This window comes from Zonotrichia albicollis, chromosome 5 (genome assembly GCF_047830755.1).
Source record: "Zonotrichia albicollis isolate bZonAlb1 chromosome 5, bZonAlb1.hap1, whole genome shotgun sequence".
NCBI lineage: Eukaryota > Metazoa > Chordata > Aves > Passeriformes > Passerellidae > Zonotrichia > Zonotrichia albicollis.
This window is the reverse complement of record NC_133823.1, coordinates 45,814,066-45,839,688: the sequence shown is the minus strand read 5'-3', so window position 1 is coordinate 45,839,688 and position 25,623 is coordinate 45,814,066. Positions and strand designations below refer to the sequence as shown.

The window sequence follows — 25,623 nt, the reverse complement described above, 5'->3', positions numbered from 1 at the left end:
AATTTGTCTGCTAGACCTTCCTCTGTGTCTCTTTCAGCAGTGAGAGCTGTAGTCTCATGTGGGTCTCAGCCTCATATCCTGTGAGAAAGATCTCAGTCTCATATCCAGTGTTCCACCCTGAGCTATGCCCAAGCATTGCAGATGACTGATAGCTTCAGGGATATGTGAATATATTTGAACCGTAAAAGCCTGTCTCCAAGTTGGTGGTTGTATATAACTACAGATGGCAAAGATACTCAAGGAAAAGGAAGGAAAAAATGTGCAATATTTATTGCAATCTCTCGCCTGAGAGCTGTGTACCATTTATCATTTCTTCCATCTGCCATATTAGTATTTTTTTCTTCTACATCAATGGCAACTTGCAGCCTTTATTCTACAAAGACAGATACGATTCTGATTTGCTTTCTTAGAGTTGGAGGGACTCCCCACAATGACCAATATTGTGCTTGTACTATGTGTCTGAGCAAGTAGGCACTTGCATGCTGTTGAGGTGTTTGGTTTCTGCTTCAGATTAACAGCTATGGTTCTGTCAATTCATAGGAGGGAAAAAATAATGTGGGGTGTTCAGTATCTCCTATGGCAGTGGCTACTGGAATGCTGTGAAAGTACAAAATAGGCAGATATACTGTTGGAGGAATATTGTCATAAAATCTGAGAATTTTGTTTACCTGTTTGCTCTATCTTCTTGGTTTTGTTTGGGTTTTTGTTTTTATTTTTGTTTTTGTTTTTGTTTTGCCTCTCGTCCCTTTTTTAAGTTCTGATTTCTTGGTAGGCGTCTACACAAAACCCTGTATTTATAATTGGTGTCCTCATAAAATTTTAAAACCTCATAAAAAATAGGAACTTTTTTCAGGAAATATTGCTATGGTTGCATTGCCACTTTTTTGTTTGTTTGTTTGTTTTTGTTTCTGGGCAAAGAGTTGATTTTTATGTGTTTCTTCTTCACAAAGTTGTGAACTTAAATTCTTTTGAATGATCCTTAATATTGTTGATGCATTTTAAAAATTACTTCTTATATTTGCCGCTATTGCCTTTTCTAATAATGATTTTTCTCTAAGGAGTATAGTATGTAAATATGCTTACATTTTTTCCATTTTACTCACTGTGGATGTAGCAGTGAAAACCTGCTCTTATTATCTCATATTCCAAGCATATTAAGGCCTGGATTCTTAATTGAATTCTAAATATCTTAGCTACCACAGAACTTTTTGTCTCTCATGGCTTTATACGGCATCTCAACATGGATTTGGATAGTTTCAACAAAGATTTCTTTCTTGGGTTATTCCATATACAACTTTCTGGTATTATTAATAAGATCAAAATTCTCTTTCTGGGAAAAAATAAAAGTAAATTTTGAAAACCCAGCCACTGCTTCTCCATGCATTTTCAAGCCTAAATTGTTGCCAGAATCCTTTGTATGTTCTGGTTCTCTTTCTTGTGCAGTGTGTGAACACTTGGGTCCAAGAAGAACTTTGTCTATTTATATATGAATATTCAATCTTTGAGTTATTATGTATTCTGTGCTAATATTTATTGCTTCTTGTATTATTGTTCTATATGTAATCACAACTCTATTTGTTACAATGATTTTGCCATCAGATACCCCCTAAACAGTTCAGGGGTATCTGGTCCCAGAATAAGGCATAAGATGCCAATTTTATAAAACTGAAATGTTCTGTTATAGATGGTATGTGTAATGACAGTCCACAGATTGTAACACTCTCTAAAATAAGCTTTCTGTGTCTATTATCTTTGGCTGAGAACTTTCTAGAAAAGATTTCGTGTTAAGTTTTCTTAATAGAGAAAGTCAATGAGTTTCGGTATGTAGTCCATCTTTCTTCTTCTTTTCCTTATTCTTCCTCTGGTACTTCTGTTTTTCAAATAGTGCTGCAGTCAGAATGAGTCTTTGGCCAAGGACAACTACTGCCTAATACTGCAAGAGCAAATACAGAAAACAAAACCAAGAAAAAAAAAATTCAATTTGTTTCCTAGCAGAGACACAAATCTTTAATAATGTTTTCACTGATTACACTTTCTTGCTCAGCATTTACACTAGCAGAAAAATTATTGCAGTTTGTAATGCAGGACTGAAGCACTGATGAATGGTTTACTGCATCTATGAGCTACTTAATTAGAAGTAATTATTCATAGACTTCCCCGATGAAAGACCTCATTATTACAATAATCATACCATGTAGGTTGTCAGTGTTTTCTGAAATACCTTGCCTAATGGGGCTGTGGAAATTGCTTGTGATTTTAGCCTAGGAAGAACAAAGATAAGAAAGAAGCCCTGAAATGTGGTCTGGAAGAATTTCTCCATTGCTCTGCATCAAGGCAGTGCAGCAGATTGCACAGCCTGGTGCACAACCCTGAACAAGCCCTCCACAGGAGCGTGGGGTGGGGACATGCATGCTGCTGCCCAAGGAGCTGTGGCAGATGCTCTGTTCCTAGGGAGGCTGTGGCAGGACCCCAGGAAGCAGAATCAGGACTGAGACCTGGGAGAATGGGAGCAGGTAAGTGACAGCTCTGTCCTCAGGCAGAGCTCTGCACACTGCCTGGGGTGTCAGGCTGAGACTTTGCAGGAAGGTAGAGAATGTCACGTATTGCTAAATGGCATTAATTCCTGCTAGCAGATGTTAACTTGTGGGAGGCAGGAGGATGACAGCAAGGCTAGCAGGCTCTTTGAGGGAGCTGGAGAGCCAAAGCTGTCTCATGGAGTGTGAGAGTCCTCACAGTGAAAGCCATGAAAGTTCCTGGTGCTGCACACTTTCCTTGCACATCCAGATGAGATGTTGACTTTGTTAGAGCACCACTTCCTTAATCAGCCCAGAACATTTTTCCGTTTTGATGTTACAACATCTGAGGCCAGAAAACCAGCATCTATCCATCTATTCTTAGAAATGAAGCTAAGTTTACCTAAGTGATTCTGTGGATTAACTAGAATCATGGAGAAAGATCTCAACCTGTCTAAGCAGTAAATGATCTGAACTGCTTTCTGCATTGAGATTGATGATGTCTGTCAAGTCAAGCTGCTGAAGTATCTCACTTAGACTTATTATTAGGGGTGAGCCTGTCTGTTCAGGCTGGGTTTCATCTGGAACTAATGTTAAGTCTCTGGCACATATCCATAAATGTCTTGTAAGGACAAAGGCCCAGCTGGCTGTGGTGGTGATTGCTAGATTGCTACTTCTAAGCTTAGTGCTCCTGGGGATGTGAAGGTAAGAGTTACTGTCACAGGAAAATACATGTCACAGAAATGTGGGGATGGAGGAAGAAAAGGAGAGACTTGGGAAAGAAGGGGAAAGGAGGGGAAATGGATCAATCCCATTCCTTTGTTCTATAAAGAACATACAATACTTTGTGCAGTTAGCATTATTCATCTAACAGAAAACATTTAAACAATTTCAAAGTTTTCTGTAAAGTTAGTATAAAATAGCAGTGCCTGGAATAGCACACCGTTATTAATTCTGAAATTGTTTCAAAGTTCCCCTTTTCCTCCCACTCCACACATTGCATAGACACAGTTACTGTTATTTTTATGCTTAACTCCCAGTATATCTGAAAATGAACAATGAAGTATGCTCATATAATAGAATCAGTAAAAAAAAAATACATACAGTATTGAATTCTGCTTCAGTTCCACAGGTCTATAGCATGTCCCTTTTATCTTTGGGTTGCAACTGGCTCAACTGAAGCTAATAGCAGTCCTTTAGCTTTTTCAGTATTTGAAAATACAGAAATAAATGGACAAATTTCCATTGACTTGATTGCATGAAATATTGCACAATCATCTAATTTTCACAGGAGTACATGCAAAGCTATAGAAGTTTGTCCAAGCCTTGTGAGTGAGAAGGAACGGTTTTGCCCGTGGTGGTTCTGCTGTGTGCCCTGCTGGCACACACCTGGGCAGGTGTGAAGCTGGAGCCCCCGGGCGTGTGCCTGCCAGTGACAAGAAGTGGGTTGTGCCCGCGGTGGTGCCCTGTGGGCCCATAGACCTGGGCAGGTGTGAAGCTGGAGCGTTCCCGGGCGTGTGCCTGCCACGCTGTGAGTGACAAGAAGTGGGTTGTGCCCGCGGTGGTGCCCTGTGTGCCCGGGCTCTGTGCCCTGCTGGCACACACCTGGGCAGGTTGAAGCTGGAGCGTTCCCGGGCGTGTGCCTGCCACGCTGTGAGTGACAAGAAGCGGGTTGTGCCCGCCGTGGTGCGCTATGTGCCCGGGCTCTGTGCCCTGTGTGCTCATAGACCGGGCAGGTGTGAAGCCGAGCCCTCCGTGTCGCTCCCTGCGATGCGAACCCTCGTGTGGCGGGCGGCGGGCACTGCACGGCCCCGGGAGGGCAGCCTGGGCAGCTCAGCATCCTTCCTCTGCTGAGAACAGGTTCGGCCTGAGTGCATGGTATGATCTGTCTCTAAGGGAAGGGTTGGCTGCCAGAGAAAGGGAAGAAACTGCACAATCACTACCGCATTTCTTTCTGTGAGCTGGAATGGGGCTGAGTTCAGCAGAATTTGATCTTGTGGGATTTTGCTCTCCCTAGGTATTTGGGAATGGTTGTCTGAGGCAGAGCTAATAACCAGTCAAAACAACTTTTACCTTCACACAGAAAAAATACTTGTGCTTATGCCTGTGACTGAAATTGAGTTCACTTACCATGAGTCAAATATGAGTCACGATGAATAGAAGCATAATTCACAATTGTCTTATGATTATTTGCTCTTTCTGAAAGTCCTGTGTATATGCTTGGCAACTTTTTCCCCTAGTGTATCAATATATTTTAACCTGTAATTATACTTTTGAACAACTTTTTTTTTTTTCTTTTGGTTTGTTTTTACTATATGTGAAATTATCTTCTGTACCTTTGTTCTATAACTACTCATAACTCTCGATTTATACTGCCATAAACCAAGCTAGGTCTGTTGTGAGGGATCAAGGTACAGTTTTGGCCTAAGCTAGGATGGGGCTGAATATTGTAATAATAAGATTATAAAATATTTCAGTTACCACTTTGAACACAAGTATATTTACTTGCATTGGATTTCACTGTGTACATTCCTTCTTAAGGAGCTGGAAAATCAATACAGTCATACCTGTGTTAGGAAAGGAAGGAGGCTCAAAGCCAGCATGACCAGCAGGCCTGGGGGATAAGAAAACAAACATGCTGTTTTGTACCGGTGTTTTATGTAATCATAGAATTCATAGAATGTTAAGGGGTGGGACAGGACCTTAAAAACCATCCAGTCCCAGCCTCATTTGCCATCATGGACAGGGACACCTCCCACTAGACCAGCTACCTCAAGGGCTGATCCAGCATGTCCTTGAACACAGCCAGGGGTGGAATGTCTGCAACCTCTCTGGGCAACCTGTTCTAGTGCTTCATCATCTTCACTGTAAAGAGTTTGCTCTTTATATCTAACCTAAATTTCCCTTCTTTTAAATTTCACCTATTACTCTTGGTCCTATCACTGAAATGAAATGAATACTACTGTCACTAAGGAGACATCTGTGTTGACATTCTGAATGCATGACAATGGCCCTCAGTTAACTCTCAGTAAGCAATATTCAGTTGGATAAATTCAACTTTTTTTCCCTAGAAATTTCCTTTATTAAGGAATTTGGTTTTTACTGACAAATATCTGATTTTAAAATGTGTCTGACTAGTTAAATTGAGTCTTAGTGAAAATGCCATATTTCCAAACTTTGTGCTGTTCCAGAACTGGAGGATCACGCTGCTGTTTTTTCACAGTGTGACAATGTAATGGTGGTAAACCCAGTCTGGGAATGAGGTGACTGTATATTTTTTTTAATCATAGGTCAGTACTCATTGGCTGGGGCCATGTGATCATTTCTTGTCACATCCTCTTTATATCCTAGGCCATTTTATTACTACAATTTTCTGGACTAAGCCCAGTAATTTGGGTGTTCCTGAAAAGTATCCAACCTGATTTTAGGACATTAATATGTGTTTGGCTTTAGTTTCCCATATTTCATAGTTTCTGAATGGAGATGAGCACAAAATTGTTGTGTCTAAATAACATGACAATGGGCCTGGTTAGAGATCCCTTGGCTAGGTTTAAGCAGGCTGGCCCATGCTCACTCTGTAGGGCAGCCTTATGCTGGAGTACAAGCACAGGTTCTGGAAGCAACTGAGGAAGAGATGACACATGGAAATAACCCTTGTCTTTCATCTGGGCACGTTTGCACTGTACTGCTGCAGTTGTATGACTTCCCACTGCAAGCCTGACAAATAAACACTAGCTAGGGCCATGGCCAGGGATGCAGCATAGCCACATTTTTCTGCTTGAGTATTTCCTCCAATCATGAATAATTTCATTCACTTGCCTGTATTGGAAACAAGCACACAATGCATACAAGCATGCGCCAGAACGTTGTTAACCATATTCTAACACCAGGTTTATTGCTACTGGATCCACTAGCCTGTATTCTCTTCCCAAAAATCTAGATGAATTTCTGAATCTAGTGTTACTCAGAGATATTTTTCAGAGTCACTACTTTTCTGATCCATATGTTTTGGCTGAATAGGTTGTATTCGTTGTTTCTAAACGTAAAACACTACATTTTGCAAAGCTGAACTGATTTTGAATGTTGGCTTCCACACAAACCCTATCATGCCCCCTTGCCCATTTGTTAGCCCTTTCTTGATCTTTTTAATATGCACCCTAAAGATACTGTGTAATACTAATTTCTAGTCATATTTTCTCATGTTGCAGTACATCAAATGCCTTATAGAGCAGTGTGGATTATATGTGCTTATTTATTTTTAATCATCAAAGCTTAGGCTCTTAAGAAAGGCAATTAGATTTGTTTGACAAAGCTGATGTATTTCACATATACTATGTTGACTGACTGACTGATTCGTGCAATTCTTAATCAATTAAATCATGTACCATTTCCTCCTTGAATTTATCTAGGAGTGAGGTCATGCAAAATTATGCTCTTTTTGAATCCTTTTTCTGTTTTGCAAACACTTTTTACCAAGAAAGCCATAATGTTCAGGACGTTTGTACACAGCAGCTGGGCAGTTGAAAATGCATTAATTAGTATATTATAGCAGTAACACTTATTATTTATTATGCTATCATCAGAGAACACAATTAAGTTATTGTAGAGTTGCTATGGTTTCCAGAGGAGTTACAGTGCAGACTAATTACCTCAAGATGCCAGATGGTGCTGAATAATTCCTGAGCAAATGCCTCATCACCTCTGCCTCTCCATGTTTGTATAGTAAACAAAACATGAATAAAATGAAGGCTGAGAATGTAGTGATTTCCCTTTATAGGTCTCCACAGGTTTGTGTTTGCCCTGAGCATATTTACATTCTTCAGACTTTATTGGTTAAATTTCTCCCATCTGTGCATATATCCTAATGAATGAACTGCAAAAAAAAACATGTAAGAAAACTCTGCTGCTGGACATCTTGACTCAAAATGTTCCATCTACATTATGCCTGCAGTTTCAGTATTATCTGCCACATCTATCCCAAGAATGGGTTAGGTAGAAAGATACTTTATCCTGTCCACAGGGCAAGTAAGGTCTAAGAGACACTTTAAGCACAGTCTATACCCAGGGTTTCCATTTAGCCTAAAACTTTGCAGACCATGAGGACATCCTGCACTGCAGCAATGCAGATGAGCATCATTTGGACTGCAAGCCTGTAGGGTGCTCCACACAGCAGTGTACATGCAGTCATTGGGAATCAAAAACATTACAAAGCTTAAGGGCATTGGTGTTTAAGGCCACTCTGTCTTACAGACAAGATTTTTTGTAGGTCTGTGCCTGATCTCATGGCTTTCTTTTATCTTTCAGTGATCACAGTTTAATTTGGTATCTGCAAAACTTCCCATTATACAACCTGAGAGGCAGATAACTAGTTGAGCTCCAGGCCTGTGCATATAGTAAGTATCAAACTATAACTTTGCCATAAGAGGATGCAACAAAATATAAGGCCACAAAGAAAAGTCTTTGGGATAGTGTGTCAGAGAGACACATGCCATAGTCCAAAATTTCTGGCTGTCCATAGTGTCAGTGTGTATAACCTGAAGCATCAGGTCAATACAACAAATAGCTCAGGCTCTGGGCAAAGGCTTTTGTGCCCTACTTCTGCTACCAGTATCATCGGATTGCCAACACATGGCCATAAGAAACAGCCTTTTAGTTTAATATATTTAGTATATATTCAGAGTTTAAATTCAGATTTGCAGTGTGGTTGGTCTAGGAAAACAGCCATAGAAAAACATAACAGCATGTTTCCCTCCAAATTCAGAGCTTACCTACACAGAGATTGCTTTGGCTTTTCCAGATACTTGCAGTTATCTAACTGATATTTCACTTCTACAAAGCTTCACGGGGCTTGGTTTTCTCTGAGCTGGTCCAAGCTGTTGGGTCTCTGTGTTCTTTTAGCTACTCTGCAGGGTTTCAGTGATTCCTGCTGTGGGGACTGTCATGAGCACAGCTGACAGGGGCAGCTGCAGATGTGGCAGTTCTGCTCAGGGAGCTTCTGGGCCTTCTGGGAACAAGATCCAGGATCAGTGATAATGCCTGTGAAACCTCTGAGAAACTTAAGGGTGCCTGCTGCTCTCAGGTGAGAATGAGGTAAGAGGAGATTAAAGGGTGCACCTTGACCTAAGGTAAATGCAACCTCTGGAGAAGTGAAAGGATGGAAGCTGGTGATTTCTAGCACCAAGAGGAAGGATTCTACACTGTCTGGGAGATTACAAGTACCAGATAGGTCCACTACACTCAAAGGTGAAGATGAGCCAGTTACGCCTTCAAGCAAAAATCTGGTCCACATCTGGCTCTTAAGGAAAAGTTTGGTCAAAGGAAGGGAGATGCAAGAATGGCAAAAAGGTGGTTCTGGAAATGGAATAAATTGGAATAAGGAGTAATATCAGGTAAGTAACACAGGAGGGGTTCAACCTTCTGATGCCAGGAGCAAAGATATCTACAAACAGTGAGGCTGACTGGTAGGCTGAGATCTTGGTCCATCTTTTGGGGTGCTGGAGGGAGCTCTCCTAGAAAACCCACATAGACAGAGTTTCCATCATGTCTATGTCTGAAAGACTTGGTATGAGGAGTGGTAAAGACAGATGGACTTGCAGCCATACTTGAGTGATGATAGCTTTAAAATAGTCTGCAATAATTATTCAAAATTATGCAGCTAAATCAGTAATAGTGATATGCCTATTATTTAATTATATTATTAGACAATTACTTACTTAGCAATGTGTTGATAAATAGAAAATGCTTAATCATTATTTCAATATTATATATTTCAATCCTGCAATTTAGAGAGTGTGAGTTAGACTCATAAAGCAACAGTGTTCAAAGGAAAACATATGTAAACAAGCAAAAATGTAAATATCAACTCTTACTTTGCAGTGTTGGACTTCAAGTAGAAAATTACTCTCTGCCTTGTCAGATTGTTTAAATATTTAAACAAGAAATTAGTTTAATCAATGGGCATTGCAATCATTGCCTCAGTTCAAGCTACAATAGTAAATGTAATTTAATTTCTTATTCCTGCATAACTTTTGTTTTGTTCTTGATTTCAGCAAAGGAAACAATAATTGAAATGCCCAGATCAATTGAAATATTACACTTTGTCCCTTAAAATACTAGGTTTCTAGGAACAGTGAAGACAGATAACTTTCTCAGGTCAAACTCTAAAAAAAAGCACTGTTAAAGTATCAGCCAATTCAATAGGAATATGTATGTTTCCCAAGATAGCACATGAAGCTCTACAGTTAGTTTGAGGATAATACATATAATTCTGGTGCAATAAAGCTATTTTATTACAGGACCCAGAGAGGTATGAAATCACTTTTTGCATTACACCATCTATTGATCATGAAATAGCAAATTGCATAGTTTGAAAATTTGGTGGGAAATGACTTGGCTGTGATCTATCTTGTTCCAGTCAGAGGAACTATGCATTTCTTTTTTATAGCTGATAAATCAGGACTTTCTGAAAATTAATACGTATATTGCTGGAAGTTTACAAATTAGACATTCTAAATAATAATTTTATTTTACTGTAAAGTGTAGAGATTCTAAGGAAGGATCAACAAAAGAAATCAGAAAGAAGCAGGCAAAGAAGCAGGGCTTGAGTAGTGGAGAGGCAGATGAGCAGGGGATCAGAGCAGTGGAGAAAAAGAAGGACTGTGAAAATTTTGCTTAATATGCAAATGTTTCTGCTTTGACCATTCCATTTGCCAGGATTTTTGCATTTGATTAAAAGGCTTTCAGAGAATTTGCCATAATAAAATATTTGCTTCTAATGAAATCATTGTATATGAAACAAATGGAAATGATTACACCAATTAATATGTTTCTCACTCTGCTTTATTTTCTTGCTAATAGTGCCTGCAAGTCAGAGAAAAATGTTTCAAGATGAGGGAAGTTTGGACAGAGGAAGGAAGATAGAAGAGTCAAATTCAAATTTGACACTGAAACACACATGCAAATAGTTTGTCATATTGAACAATACATGGCAAAGAGGTTGTGATAGACATATGAAATCCATCAATATGTGTTTGTTAAAAATGAAAGAACATCAGCATTATTAATTTACTGTAAGGTGAAGTGAGACTCTTGGCTCTAGCTGATGGCACCAAATTCAATTACTGTGCACCAAGGAAACCTATTAGCTCTTGAAACCTGTCATATGTGCTGGCTAGTGTAGTCTTGTGAATTAAGGGCTGCAACAATGCATCAACAGAGAGGAAAGAATCTTAGAAGGAAAATTGAAATAGAAAAAAACTATCTTAGGAAAATAACAAGACATATTAATCTATTTCATTCCAGTGAGTGTGCATGTGTGTACATCTACTCCAGCCACAGTCACATAAAACCAAAACTGGGATTTAAACTTAATGTTTATTCAAATCAATTATTTATCAGTATAAAGCAGCATTTTACAGCACATATGTCTTTTCAGTAATACAATAACGGTATTCTTGTAAGTAATATCACCACACTATATGCTGACTTTTATCCCAGAATGAACATTTTTTCAGGCCTATGAATGATATCTAATGACAGGGTAATAAACCCTAAGAAACAGAAATATATATAGCCGAAAGTGTACAAATTTCTAAGGTGTTCAGATACAGTTTGATTAAAACATTCCTTGTATAATTGGGAGCATAATGTGTATAAAAATTGACATCCTTGTCTATCAGGAAAGAAATCCATATTACATGAACAAATAATGGTGATACAGAGATCATAAAAGCATGGAAAGGCATTCTGTGAGAATTTTTTTTCCCCTCCAGATTTGACAAACAGTATTTTTTAAAAAGCAGTATTTAAAAAAACCTTTAGGCAAATACATTGTTTAAACTGTAGCTGAGATTCTAAAACTGAAGAACCATGCCCTTAGTTCCCATCAGTGTTTCTGACAGGAACTTTATCCCATTTGCTCATGCAAATTATAACTTGATTCGCTGCTGTACTGTGTTGCCCTCCAGTGTCAAGCTGCTGAAGGGAGAGGCACAAAAAGCCCCCTCTTTCTACCTTTGGCCCTCTCTTGACTCAGTGAGGCTTTAACCCTGTGACTTACTGAGTGCCTGTGACATTTTTAAAGAGAAGAGAGACTGGAACAACAACAATAAAATTTGACAGGTGGTCTGGAGTTCAACTTTTTCATCAAGAAATACTGGTCCAGCCATCTGAACACTAATAGTGGGCTGGGTCAGGTAAATGCCATACAGTACCACAGATACTGTGTATTCTTTGAGCTGCTCAGAAACTCCATCTCCTATTATGAGATTTAGGTCTGTCCAGGAGGACTGAAGTGCCCGAGGATCACTGAGGGCCTGGGAAATGGCACAGAATCTATATTTACTTCAAAGATCAGAGTGCTTCTTCCATTAGCTGCTGGCATGCCTGCTGTGTTCACACAACCTTCACAAGTCTCCCTTACCCCTGTAGTAGGCAGTCAGAGCATCCCTCTGAGAAAGGTGTATGTTAACCTGAGCTGTAATTAAATATTAAAATACTATCACTAAAATAGGACAATAAAGGACATGTGAACTATAGATAGTTCTGTATCCAGCTTCTGTAAAGAGCTTCACCCCTGAGGTCCCTCCACATCTGGAGTCCTCCCACAGCAAGGGCTGGCAACTTGCTATCCAGCTGTTCCCTGATTAAACAATGTGGATAGCTGATGAATGCTTTTGCATGTTGTGAACATATTCTAAAATAAGGTTGGGTGCTTGTCCACTGTGATAATGTGGACCTGGCAAGAGCTGACTGTAGAAATCCATGTAAGCAAGTGGCTGATGTATTGGATGTCAGGGGTTGAGATCTCACAGAAGGAAATAACTTTTGCTGTGTGAGTTACTGGCTATATCTTCTGCTGGCCTATCCTTACACAATACACTATACAAAAGAGGTCCAAGAGAGATGCAAGGTGCTGTATGCACCCTTTTGCAACTCACCCTGAGATACCAACTTCAGCAATTCTTGCAATTTTGTTGAATCACAATGACTGGTGGCCTTCAGCACAAGATTGAAAAATGTGATTACTCAAAACATGACTGGAGATGATCATGGGCAACTGTATAACTGCTGAAGTAAAAGAACTGCATGGAGATCTTAGCTTCTCTGAAAACATGTGATGGTTCTCTGTGTGTGTGCAAGGAAAGGTCTGAAAATAACAAATGAGTTCAAGATAAAAGAAAAAAGAAATATGCACATTTTAAAATTGCACATTTACCCAGTCTTCAGGTTTTAGGGGACTTGACTCAGTAGTTTTGAACATTTAGGAAGTGCCATTGATAACTAAGATCAATTTGTGCCAGTCACTGGGTTATCCTTAATTCTGATCTCCACACTAGAGATCAACCACCAAAATGTTTCACTATTTCAAAAGGGGTCTTCACCTGCCCAGTGGATTTAGCTTTTATCTGGGTTGTTTTTGTTGAAAATAAACAAAGCCTGCTGCAGGAAAATGAGAAACTCTCCCTCAAACAGTAAGATACAGAAAGATTTGTGAGGGTAAATCTCACAAATTACTTGGCCTGGAATTGAAGTCCCAGTGAAAGGAGATTTTTGGATACAATAAATGCCTTTGGAGATCACAGTAAAGGCATTTTAGTGACAGAGCATGTCCATGAAAATTCACTGCAGTATCAGACATCTCAGGTGCCTATTTTATCAGGAATCATTATACTGCTCACTGTTCCAGGGACAGTTCTGGACAATGAAATAGCGTTGGCATTCAGAGAGGTGACATTTAGTCACCAGGCATTTAACTGCCAGGCATAAAGGCCACTGCCTGTGAACAGGGTTTGTTTGATGCCTGTGTGGTTAACTGGGGACTAAGGGTAAACTTTAAAATTAAATGTGCTGCAGCTCAGTCAATATCTTGAGCTCAACACCATTGATGGAAGGGTGAGGAGGCAGTTGGAGTTCCTGCTAAGCTTACTTAGAATTAGGACTGCCACAAATCCTCACCAAAATTTGGTTTGAAATTGTGTACCTTTGAGAATACTTCAAATGTAAAAACCCAAGAAAATTATAGTGTGCATTTGAATTTGTCTCTGATGAATACACATGACAAAAGAAATAGTCATTTTTATATGCGTATTCTGCTGAAGGCTGCATGCTTTGGGAACTGATATAATTCAGCTCCATGGAGCAAAGAAATTGGAAATAGCAAGTTAACAGTTAAACTAATAAAACCAAAACAACTCAATACAAAACAAAAAGCCCCTCCAAAAAGGTATTTTAACCAGAAAGCCACTTATAAATGAAGGAATCTCACACTCACTGAAAGAACCTCATAACTAAATGGTGGAATAGCATTGTGATCAGAATAATGCTGTGGGGCTGCCTATATTGAAAAAGCTGTACAGGTTCAGGATACAGCCCTCAGACAGGCCTTCAGGAAACAGTGTTGAATGCTGTCACTGTCTCTCAGCAGTGACAAATCAAGAGCTAGAAATACAAAGATTCAGGAAAAATAATTCTTTAGTTTTGAAACTGCTTTAAGATAAATCAGAAAAAAAAAAAAAAAAGAGATTCAGCATACAAACCTTTTGGCAAGTCAGTCATTATTTGTAAAGATTTGACCAGGAAGCATATAGAGAAAATGACATGCAAGTTTGTATTTAGTGGAGGAAAAAGAATTACAATTTTCTTTCCATTTCTTTGCCACTTTTTTTACCTGTTAGATCCTGTTTTGGGTTGCAAGTATAAGAAATCAGACTGATGCTGCCCCTGAAGCTCCTGAGATTTTAAGACCCAGAGACCATTCTGATATGGAGAATTCATGTGGAGATACACTTTCTTCCCCTTTCATTTGCAGTCTGGTTAATGAGCCTGTAAATTGAATTAACTCAGCTGAAGTATCCAAAATCCAAGGTGCAATGAAAAGAAAAGAGGATAAGAGTGGAGTACGGTGGCTATACATGGTAAGACTGAAATGATAATACTCTTAGTAACAATAATAATAACAACAACCATAGAATATATGACTGAAGAGATATGATTAATTATATTGTACAAAGCAGCCCATTAAACATTGTTCAAACATCAGAGTTCTGGGTACCCAGTCAGTGCATCAGTGTTTCCCACTTCCAAAGAGCAGTCTTTAAAGAGATTAGGAGTAGCTAAAGGGGAATGCTATATATTTTAATTTTTTCCCTGGTGCTATGGTATGTGCATATACTTTTGGACAACGATTGTCATCTCCTTTTTTAAATAGCAAATGAATGGCCCAGGGAAGTGACTGCAAATTGGAGTCATAAATAACTAGATTTGTGATAGCAACAGTGCACTCAAGTGTGGTGAAAAAGCTGCCTCTCATTGCATCATTTGTTCCCAATGGTTTTAAAACAATAAATGCCAGAAGAAAAAAAATATAATCTGTCCTTCCAAGCTTTTCCTTCCTCTGGATCAAAAAGTAGCTGTTTCTCTGCTGGCAGACAGAGAAGGAAGCCTCCCTCCTGTGCTGCTGGTGCCTCTGCAGCCTCCTGCACCTGCCTGGGGCTGCAGCGTGCCAGCGTCACCCAGAGCCTGGCTCTGACAGAGCCTGACATCCTGCGCCAGGGGGTGGATCGCTGCCCAGGCTGCTCATCTGCACTGACTGCGCTCTCAATTTCCCTTGGTATGAGGCAGAGATTTCACCCTGCTTCAGAGTGGTTTCATCAGTCAGTCCAGACAAGCATTTGCTGACATTGTTTCCCTGCTCACAGTAAGGGCTGCTCTGATTCAGACTGAGTGAGGTGATTCCCCATTTGTTTGCTGAGAAAACAGAGCTAAGTGACTTAATGATTCATCCCTCTTGCAATTACCTCAGCCATTAAACAGACCAATACCCTCTATCTGGTCTTCCTCTGTTTGCCTCTAGACTCTGTTATGGTTCCCTTTCAGGTGGAAAAGTCAAACCAGTCTCACTTTTCCTGTGTCCATGAATGGTTCTTCTGCCTCCAGATGTCATAATGATTTACCCTTGGGAAGTCATGGCTATTAAATTCTCCCCAGAGGCACATAAGAGAAGGCTGATATGTTTCTGATATCCTGAAGGCTGTATGAAACACCATCTAGGATTGAATATATTTGTATATACAGAAATATTTCTGTCACAAAAATTGATATCCACCTTAAATTAAAAACAGCATAGCAATTCAGGGATTGGATGACATTTCTTATCAGCTGATGGCTCTATGGGGAATCATGCTGTATGCAAATCATCTTCTTTATATAGGAGGCATTGTGATGTCATGTTCAACAGCATTTGGAAAAAAACCAACTTCACAAAATTTTTCTTTTCTTAGCTGAAAAAACAGAAGACATGGAGAACAAACATATAGAGATTCATCAAGTTTTGAATGAAAGAAACCTGCAGCAAGAATACTAGAGGTGACATCAGCTAGTAACAATAGAACTAAATGAAAGTCCTTTATCTTATTTTCATCGCTTTTATTTCTGGGTATGAAATGAGAGCTAAACTACATTATTTTATATTATTATTGCTAGAGTATCTACTGTCTACTATCACAATAATGATGTGGTCTTCTCGGGAGAAGAAAATGATAAGAAGAAAGCACTGAATATATTTTTTTCTCCCATGAAAGCCATAAATGACTAGTAGTCATGTTTTTGGCTCAAAAATAAATGTCAGAAGCGGTACATAGTGGAATGCTTGAGGGAGGCATGCAAGATATGTGCTTCAAGGCAGATCTAGGGTTATGGTAGATATTCTCATGCTCAGCAGCAGAATTTTCCACCTTAAGAGCCAGTTATTAAAATTATTAGAGATGTCTCTACCCAAATTGAGGTGCAAATCAGACCATGTACCAAAGTCAATAGCATGGATTTTAACTTAATAGTAAATGTGAGGTAGAGAGGGAGAAGGAGAAAGAAATAGGAAAAGAAAGACACTGTGAATCCTGTGAATCCTGTTTGTCCCCTTCTTCTGGTTTTAGTGGGAGTGTCCCAGTATTGCCAAAACACTGGTCTCTGTCTTGATGGGGTGGGGCAAGCTGAATTCAATGATCTACTTGGAGCTTGTCCAAAATGCTGAAAGCAACATGTAGGCCTAACATACCTACTTTATAAAAAGAGCTACAAGGATTTTGTGCCTGAAATGCGCACATATTTATGAGTCAAAAGATGACAGAAGTTTGACAGAATTTGAAATTTTATTTAGATGATACTACTTGGACAAGCTATCCATTTAGGAAATTTAAGGAGAACCTGAAAGGACTGTGTGCAAATATTTTGCTCTACTATTATCTTCTAATCTCAAATTTTTTCTTTCTCAACACAGGCATAGTTTCCAGCATAAATGACAGTGAATCCAAGCTCAGTCGAGCTTGGGCAGAGCCATTGGAATCATCAGACAGAAAACAACATTTTTCTGGATTTTTTTCTTTTTTTTTTAGTGGTTGCTCCAAAGCCTAGCGAACCTTTAGCTGACCCTCAGATGTGTTCTGTGCTGGATTCTGGCATCCAGATCTCCTTCCCTAGGACTTGCCTGTCAGTAAGGAGGTGGGTTGGTGGAGAGGTACACTCTCTGTACTTAATCCTACCCCAAGTAGGATGTCTTGACTGCATATGTGGCCCCAGAAACTCGTGGTGTTACTTGGGTGGGTGGAGCTAAATGTCTGTTCTAATATCCGGCCCATGCATCATGTGAAGGAACATTCTAGCTGAGTCCATCTTATGACATGCTTTTTTTTTTATTCTCTGCTGAATTGAAGATTTTTTCTCCCTGATGCTTCTTATTTACACAACATTTTTTTCACAACAAAGTTTTTCTTTGCTCTACAAATTTCTGCTGTAATGGAAATATTTTGTTGTCGTTATTTTTTCCTGTTCAAATAGAACACAGGAGAAGATATAGCAGAGGTCTTAAGGGAGCTCAGCACAGGAATTCAGTTCTAATCTAGACCGTAAAATTTGTGTCCACAAAAACTTTGGGATGTAGCTACAGGCTAGAGCTTCTGGAGAAACAGCTAACATTTACACATCTGGTATGGTGCCCACTTACATGACTAGAAAAAGAAAGAGCTACAAACAATGAATTTTTATACCAGTTTGGTAAGAGAAGTAACAAAAATTAGTGCTGTTATCAGCTATCTGGCATGGATCAAAATTTCTAGCCACTGTTCTTACTACTGCAGTCAGTAGGCTATAAGTGTTTTCCAGGCCTTCCTGCAGGAAAACTGGTCTTTGCTTTGCATCGCTCAGATGAAATGTAACATATTTAATAGGTGACCTTTTACTTTGTCCAGAGTAAATAAACAAATTAAGTCTGGAAGTGCCATGTAGTGACAGAAGCTTTTCATGTACTGCTGCTTCTGTGTTTAGCTCAGCAGCTTGACTTTTATGAAAACCTACTGTGGGAAAAATAGAAATGAATGAACTCTTCAAATGGCTGTGAATTTCAAGTTCAGGATACTGATTGATTGCATTTCCAAATGCAATGTAGAGCATTCCTCCCTAAAGATTTTGGAAATGGATGCTTTCTGCTCACCCTAGCAAAAAGGATAGCAGAAAGTTTCCCTATGTCTCTGTAGGTCCTTGTGCACTTGTGTGCTTGGCCTAGACACAGGTCTTGATTTCCACATTCATTTAATTCCTTCGTTATATAAATTGAACAAAAATTGCACCCAATTCACTGCTGTAAACAGAAATAAAGACACAAACCCCTTGACATTCTGTCTAACAATTTTTTAACAGAAGTTAAATGAAATCTACAAATCAAATGAAATGCCAGTGTAAAGCACTTACCATATGAATAATTAGGCATTACAATAGCAACAGTATGCTTGGCTTGTTCTTGTCTGTATTATTTCCATTTAGCAGCTGCTAAACCTGACAAACAATTGCCAGATGCAAGAGTTCTCTGATGGGGACATGAACGTGCTCTGAGTGTCCTCGTAAACTTTACTACAATCAAAAAGTGATTCTGGACCTGCAGAAAAGTAGACAGATGTTTTGCTGACTTAGAAAATGGGAATATTCCTTCTCTGAACAAGTGGGAAATGCACTAAATATGTCTCAGGTAGAAACAGTTTGGTTAGCATTCACTATTCAAATTATTTGCTTTTGTAATCTCTGAAGTGTAGAGCATGTTGTTCACAAACTTTACTTGTGGCAAAATGAACAAATTCAGCTCACCACACATGCTTTTACAAACCTGCTCCCCAACAACAGGAGGCAAATCCAGGTCCTTTGAATATCTATGTCCTGATGATTACTCTGCTAATTTTGTATTAAGAATTAGAGTTACAGAATGTGCTTTTGATTACTGCCAGTGTAATAGAGTTGGAGACAGTTGCAAGCAGTCCTTTGTAGAGTGAAAAAAAAATTAGTATCACAAAACATGTCACTGTGAATTCATACCATCTGTCTAATGATGAATGACACCAGTGTGGTTGGTATCAAGTCAGCCTACAGATTGGTTATATATACTTAGTAACCTGCAAATACATCACACAAAATGGCCCTGCACACACTGTGCATCAAAGCAGAGCATGTAATGCTTTGTCACAGGGTAAACTGGTCTATTAAAAGGGTCACATGTTCAGAAATTAAGAAGGCAGTTGCTGATTTCAGCCCATTTTGTTCTTTGTTTTTTACACATTCTCTCCTGAAGTCTCATTTCACGATTCAGGTTCCATTTTGCTGCTATTTGAATGGCAGAAATTTTATTATATTTTTATACCTTTTGTTCTCTGATCCATGGGAATGTCACGAGGTACATTTTTAATAGTAATTTCAAATAGCATACTCTACACTTCTTCAGCAAAGTGCAAACAATCTTTGCTTCTTAATATATGTCTAGATACCCTTTCAAACATCTTGCTACAATTTAATGTTATTGATTTGTGGTTCTTTCCAGAGTCGAAGCAGGTAGTGCTCCAAACTTAGTGAAATGGAACACCTAGGGGAGATTTTCTACTTGTGTAAGGTGTAGAAATTGAAGTATGTATATGTATGATGAACTCTGGCAGCAACATTTACCTATATATTAAAGAAAATACATCAGAATTATAAATGAGATTAGAGTTTCCTTCTATTCTGTTCTGAGTTTTTTTTCCTTCCTGGTACAGCTATAAGGGTCTCACTTGGCATAATGTTATTGCTACTTTAGCTTAGTTTTTCATTATAAAAGTATTAAAGGATTTGCCTCACTTGACCTAATATGAGTGATTTAAAAGGTAAATATTGAGACTAAGTTTATTATCTAGACTTCCCTACTTTGTCATGGATGAAAGATGTAATGAATTGCCTCTGCAGGTACCTTCTTTCTCAGAGCCTGAATTCTCAGATGTCAGTCTCAGAACAGATGTTTGTCTTTCAGTTTTCCACGTACAGCATCTGTCCCCTGGTCTTCATCTAGTACTGGTATCTTAGTTCTATGTCAAGCAGAAGCAGCAGAAGTCAACAATTAGCAGAAGCATCATCTTCTTTGTTTCTTTCAACTTAGTGATATATTAAACAGGATAAATCTGTGGATTTTATTGGCAGCCATATTATTTATCACAGCATCAGGGTAGTTTCTTGGTCCAGTTCCTAGTGAAATGAAACAGCCACATAAAAAGGAATGGATGAAATAGCTTATTTACAAGTGCTTGCTCTTTTTTTTACAGAGTGCTTCTCTATCCAGGCGAGATCTCTAGAGACACTTTATTTCCTGTGTGCTCTGACTTTATGGTTGCTGGAACCCCTGTCCTTGAATTAATCAGTGGCAGAACATTAGAACCAAACTAAGCAGAAACAAAAACTTACAATAGCCAAATGATTCAGGAAGAGTAAAAATTATGGACAAGAAATATCTCAATACTGTAAAACTCCTGAGTTTTTAACAGATACTGCTCATTAAATGAGATAAGCCTTTGAATGAACAGAAGTGTGTGTAGGAAAGCTAAAAATGATAAACAGAAATAAAACAGTTGGGAGGGTGCAGCATCAAACTGTACAAATGGAGTGAGTTTAGACATTTAATACAGTTTTAGTCTACAGGAGGAACAGAGATGCTCAGTCAAGTTTTATCCTTTCTGTAGTGCTGGGATGCAACAGGCAGATGGTACAAATATGTGCATCTCAGGTTTTTGAACTCTTGAATGTCTTATGTCACAGATACAACCTGTTTAGAGTCTTAATCTGTTTACTACTGCGTATGTGCACTTAGACCCAAAATCACTAATTTGCTCACAGAAGGTCCACAGCTGGAACACCAGGATGAAATCTTATGTATGTAAATGCTTCTGTCAAGACGCACTCTCCACTTTGCTTAATTATTTTCTTTTGCAGAGAAAACTATGCATACAGTTTCTTATCTGTCATAACCAGACATAAAAATATTTCCCAGTGAATAATGGAATTGCCATGAAACTAAACAACGAGCTAATTTCCAACTAACAGAGTACAAGATGTGAACAGTATTTGGAGTGTTTTTAAAATGTGGTACTGATTAATTCTGCATTTATTCAATGCTAAATTAACTTTCTAAGTCACTCAGGTATCATCAAGTTATTTGTGCTCCAGACAATACTAGCTTACTCATTGCCTGCAACAGCAGTAAAATGGTTTCTGTTAACAGATATATAGTGCCAATTGGAGTAAAAACTTTTGTGCAAAATATGTGTGGTTTAGAAGATCTGATGTTTTAAATGTGTGGCAATTAATTGAAAGACAGTTGGATTGTGTTGTTTAAATAAAAATCAATATGAACAAAGTAAATTACTTCAGGTTTCCAAGCCACTCAGATAGTCATGGAAATACTATGATGTTATTAATTTCAGCATAGGTAGCAGGCTGAGTAATTTCTCCAGGTGACTTACAGCCCTGTTTGGATAACTCCATAAAAGTTACTTTGAACTATTCATTCTTCTACAGAATGTTCTTGGTTCTGAGTCACATTTTAGTACTAATGAAATTTATTTCTTGTCAAAACTCCTGTAGGCAAGTGGCTATGACAATCAGTGTGATTCAGCATCCTCCTCCTCAAATGAATTTCACAAATATTCTTATAACTGTATTCAATATTAGTACAGACTTTGATACAAGATGTTTCTCTTTGAAAGATAAGTAACAATGTATTTTAACTCTTGTAACTTATTATTTTTACCTATTTTTCTTCATTAGTTATAGTTGTTAACAATACAATGAATCATCTTATGTAGAAAGAAGTGTGGCAGACACGAGTGCTATGAAATGCCACTAATCATTGTGTTTCCATTTTGTGGATGGGAGAGAAGTAATTTTAGATTTCAGCCTTGAAAATTCGTGATTTTATTTGGGCTGAAGAACAATATTTTCATGCCTCTTGTTCTAAATAAAGTCAAAGTAACCCCCACATAATTATGGAAAGATTTGAGCCTGCATTTTAAAAATCTTGACCAGAAAGTCTCAGATGCTTGAAGCTCTGCAGCTGCTTGTGCGTGCAGGTGTTACCATTTGGGCTGGCTGAGCATCCAGGGACTCATTTCACACCTACACCTGTTGTGGGGTCACAGCCTTCAGGAAGCAATTCAGTATTCATGAGTCTAGAGGGAAAATTAGGCTGTGGAGAGTGTCTAGGGAATGTTTGTCAGGAAAGTGAGAAGGGGATTGAGCTCTTAATGCTGCTTTTTTTCTTTAAATGAAGAAAACACAGAAATAGCACTGTAAGTAGAAATCATCATGCAAACTCTGAAGCAGCTTGGAGGTTTAAGGTGCTACTACATGATATTGAGTAGACATAGCTAGAAACCTCAAGTGTGGGTTGGTTATTTTTACATCTAGAGCTGGGTGCTGAACACTGTGGCAACCCCTACTTGTGATTTGCTAGGATAGGACAATGTGATTTCCTGTGGATGAATCTATGTTGCCCTACTTCTTATTGTTGATCCTTGTTGCCTCAATTAATTAGCTTTCTCCTACTCCTTGTTCAGATTCCCCTGCCCAGTCCCTGACAAAGCAGAACATACACTGTGGTTGCTGTGTGGTGCTAGCTACGACTCAGTTTTATTTAATAACACTGTGTTAATAAATAAATGTGCAACAAATTCTGACTAATTGCTTCTCCACTGCTCTGCCAGTCTGTGAAAAGGTCAGCACTGAAAACCATCAAGTAGCAGCTCCTTGCTGAATCTCCAAAAGGTTGTGTAAAAAGCAGACTTTGGTGAATGAAGTTTGACTGGTAGGGGAGTTAAATGTTTTGATGAAAAAAATGTACTCATCATTGATTCAGGTGCTGAAGTTTTTCATGTTTCCCCCAGGTGCAATGAACATAAACACTTTGGAGACTTTGTAGGTCTCATGAAAAACTCTTTGCCTTTTTTAGCAAATCAAACTGCTTTCATATAAAATTTTGTAATTGCTAATATTTGGTTTATTACAGAACCACAGAATCAGAAAATATCATGAGTTCAAAGGGACCTATAAGGATCATCAAAGTCCAGCTCCTGCCCCTATGCAGAACACTCCAAAGGTCACATCGTGGGCCTGAGAGCCCACGATCACTTTTTGATCCCTTCCCTTCCCTTCCCTTCCCTTCCCTTCCCTTCCCTTCCCTTCCCTTCCCTTCCCTTCCCTTCCCTTCCCTTCCCTTCCCTTCCCTTCCCTTCCCTTCCCTTCCCTTCCCTTCCCTTCCCTTCCCTTCCCTTCCCTTCCCTTCCCTTCCCTTCCCTTCCCTTCCCTTCCCTTCCCTTCCCTTCCCCTTATTTTAATCAATGAATATAATTTCTCCCTTTCTTGCTTTCTTCCTTAGTGCTAAAAAGTACACAATGTCCTTTTAATATTTAATGAATGAGATCACTTTACAGGTTTTAGTTTAAAGGTAACCATAGCACAAATGCATCCATTATTAACTGCAGAACGGCAGCGGCTTCTTGGGAACACTCTTTAGTTTAATATGAGAACCCCTGTCAGCAGAAAACAGCGCCGATATTGTTGTTAAGTGTGACGGACTGGCGAGTGCAATGGGCACCACGCTGGAACAATGCAAGCTGCTGATTTCCATGGAGGAGGCGATGTTCAAGGGCGAGGCCAAGGCGGACGGCGAGCGGCTGCTGAGGAAGGTTCGGTTCCGCGTGGCGTCCTCGCACAGCGGGCGGGTGCTGAAGGAGGTGTACGCAGATGGCGAGGCCGCTGACTCGCTGGACTCCGAGTACGCCAGCAGCTCCGAGACCGAGCAGACCAGCCAGCTGAGCGAGGTGGACGGGCCGCACAACGGGCACGCGGGGTCGGAGTGCGATGAGAACGACAATGAGCAGGACGACTTGCTCATTCTGGTCAGAGCCACTAAAGAGAAGGGGTTTGGTACAAAGCGAGTCAACATCCTCAGCAAAAATGGCACAGTCAGGGGAGTCAAGCATAAAGTCAGCGCCGGTCAAGCCCTTTTTGACAATTTGGCAAAAGTATTTCAGGTAGGTGGTGCAGATCTGCTGGCTGTAAGCTGTCTCTCTGTCCCTTTTAACTCCACACATTATTATTCCTGTTGTTCAGACTGCTGTCATTTAAGATTTCTCAATATTCTGTCTCGTTCCCATTGCTCTCTACTTGCACAAGAGGGGCTCATTGGTCCTTCTAGTATCAAACAGTTCCACACTCCATATTGGCTGTGAACTTTGCTTTTCAAAATTGATCTTATATTTGCTGCATATAAATATGTATTTTGTGATTCCCATGTCTGGATGAGGAAAGAAATGTGCCAGAGGATTCAACTGGGGCTCTGCTGGAGATCTGTACAGGTCTCCTGTACAGGGACGTGTCATGTTTCCTCTCCTATTATATTAATTCTAATGAGGTTACGATGTTATCAACTGTCCCCTACATGTAAATATGTATACTTGTAAATTCCATTCTGTTTAATCTGCAGAGTAGATCAAAGTAGGTGCAGGGTGGCAGCAATGACGGTTTTCCCACATGAAAATTTCAGGGGAATGAAATCTTAGTCAGAGGTCTCTTTTATTAATGTCTGTTTTCTATCTATTTTGTAGAAGGAGCAGAATATCTGTGTTTGAAACAGTATATGCCACACTAATGCCTTAGTCAGAGAAACACAGGCCTTCAGAAAAATCAAGTAAAAGTTCTAAAATATTTATCTCATATATTTAATTTATCTGTATATGCTATTCAAGCCTTTCAATCATTAATATTCACACAGACAGCAACAAATGTGCAACCAGACTCTTTCTGAAGTTCTTAAAACCCAGAATGATGCTTTTCAATTAAATTATCCTGTGATGGTTTCAGGGCATTACTTTAAAACTTTTTATGCAGTTTTAAATCATGGAGAATTTGATTTTAATAATGATTCTTTTTGCATTTTGAAATTACTTTGAAATGAGGTAATTTCATATTACATTAATAAATGACAATAGATTAACATTCTCTTGCTTCTGGATAGGAATTTATCCTCTGTGTCGTAGCTAAATGAACACTCTTTTTGTCGATATGATTGTTCCTGAAGAAGTTGATGTTTCAGAGAAGAATTTCCTGTTCATTTTCATTCTTTACATCACATCACATAGGACTCAAGTAGTTTGCTTTCTTTCAAGCTACTCTTGGAAGAGTTTGTCTTTAATTCCTTATTCTGATAAAATTTGTAACAAACTGACTTTTTTAGAGTAGATTTGAAATAGTAAGTATTAACTGAGGCATGTTTGGGTTCTTCTCCAACTTCAATTCCATTGTTCCGTGCTATTTCACTACACAGAGTACCCAATTTCACCCCACTAGCCTCATTTCCTTCTAAAAGCTCTCTTCTACTACATCAGCAGCACTAAGCTAAGAAATTTGAATAAGCAAAATAAACAGACCCATTTGAAGACATATGCACCTTAATTAGTGTTCCTGCCTTATTGCTTTTTCTATCCCCAGTTTTAGGTTGGAAGTTCTTCAGGAAAGGCCCATGGACTGAGATCAATGTACTTTGATTGTAAGGCTTCTTGTATTCCTAGCAGAGGTAATGGTAGGGCCAGTGCTATTTCCATGAGGTGTTTTGCCAGAAGAAAGTATTTTCTTGAAAGGAGGCATATCCATCTTATATATAACTTCAGAAAAGTAGATGGTTCCAAGTCTGCCACAGAATTCCTTAATTAAAACCTGTAAAATAATGACTGGTTTAAAAGGTGGTAAAGATTTTTTAATTGACAATATCATACTG

General features: G+C 39.0%; 1 protein-coding gene and 1 long non-coding RNA gene across 2 annotated transcripts in view; both read left to right on the top strand.

Annotated features, from left to right (window-relative positions):
• The first annotated feature begins 2,229 nt into the window (after positions 1-2,229).
• On the top strand, positions 2,230-19,791 carry LOC141729037 (uncharacterized). Its single transcript, XR_012580284.1, has 6 exons — positions 2,230-2,513; positions 7,818-7,906; positions 8,412-8,603; positions 14,189-14,428; positions 15,794-15,878; positions 16,789-19,791. It is a non-coding gene; the product is annotated as an uncharacterized LOC141729037 (long non-coding RNA).
• A 93-nt stretch (positions 19,792-19,884) lies between these two features.
• GRXCR1 (glutaredoxin and cysteine rich domain containing 1) overlaps positions 19,885-25,623 on the top strand; it is a 41,643-nt gene continuing 35,904 nt past the window's right edge. Inside the window, exon 1 of the mRNA XM_026795564.2 lies at positions 19,885-23,881. Within this exon, the coding sequence (XP_026651365.2) occupies positions 23,435-23,881 (447 nt within the window). The 5' untranslated portion in view covers positions 19,885-23,434. The remainder of the gene's footprint in view (positions 23,882-25,623) is intronic.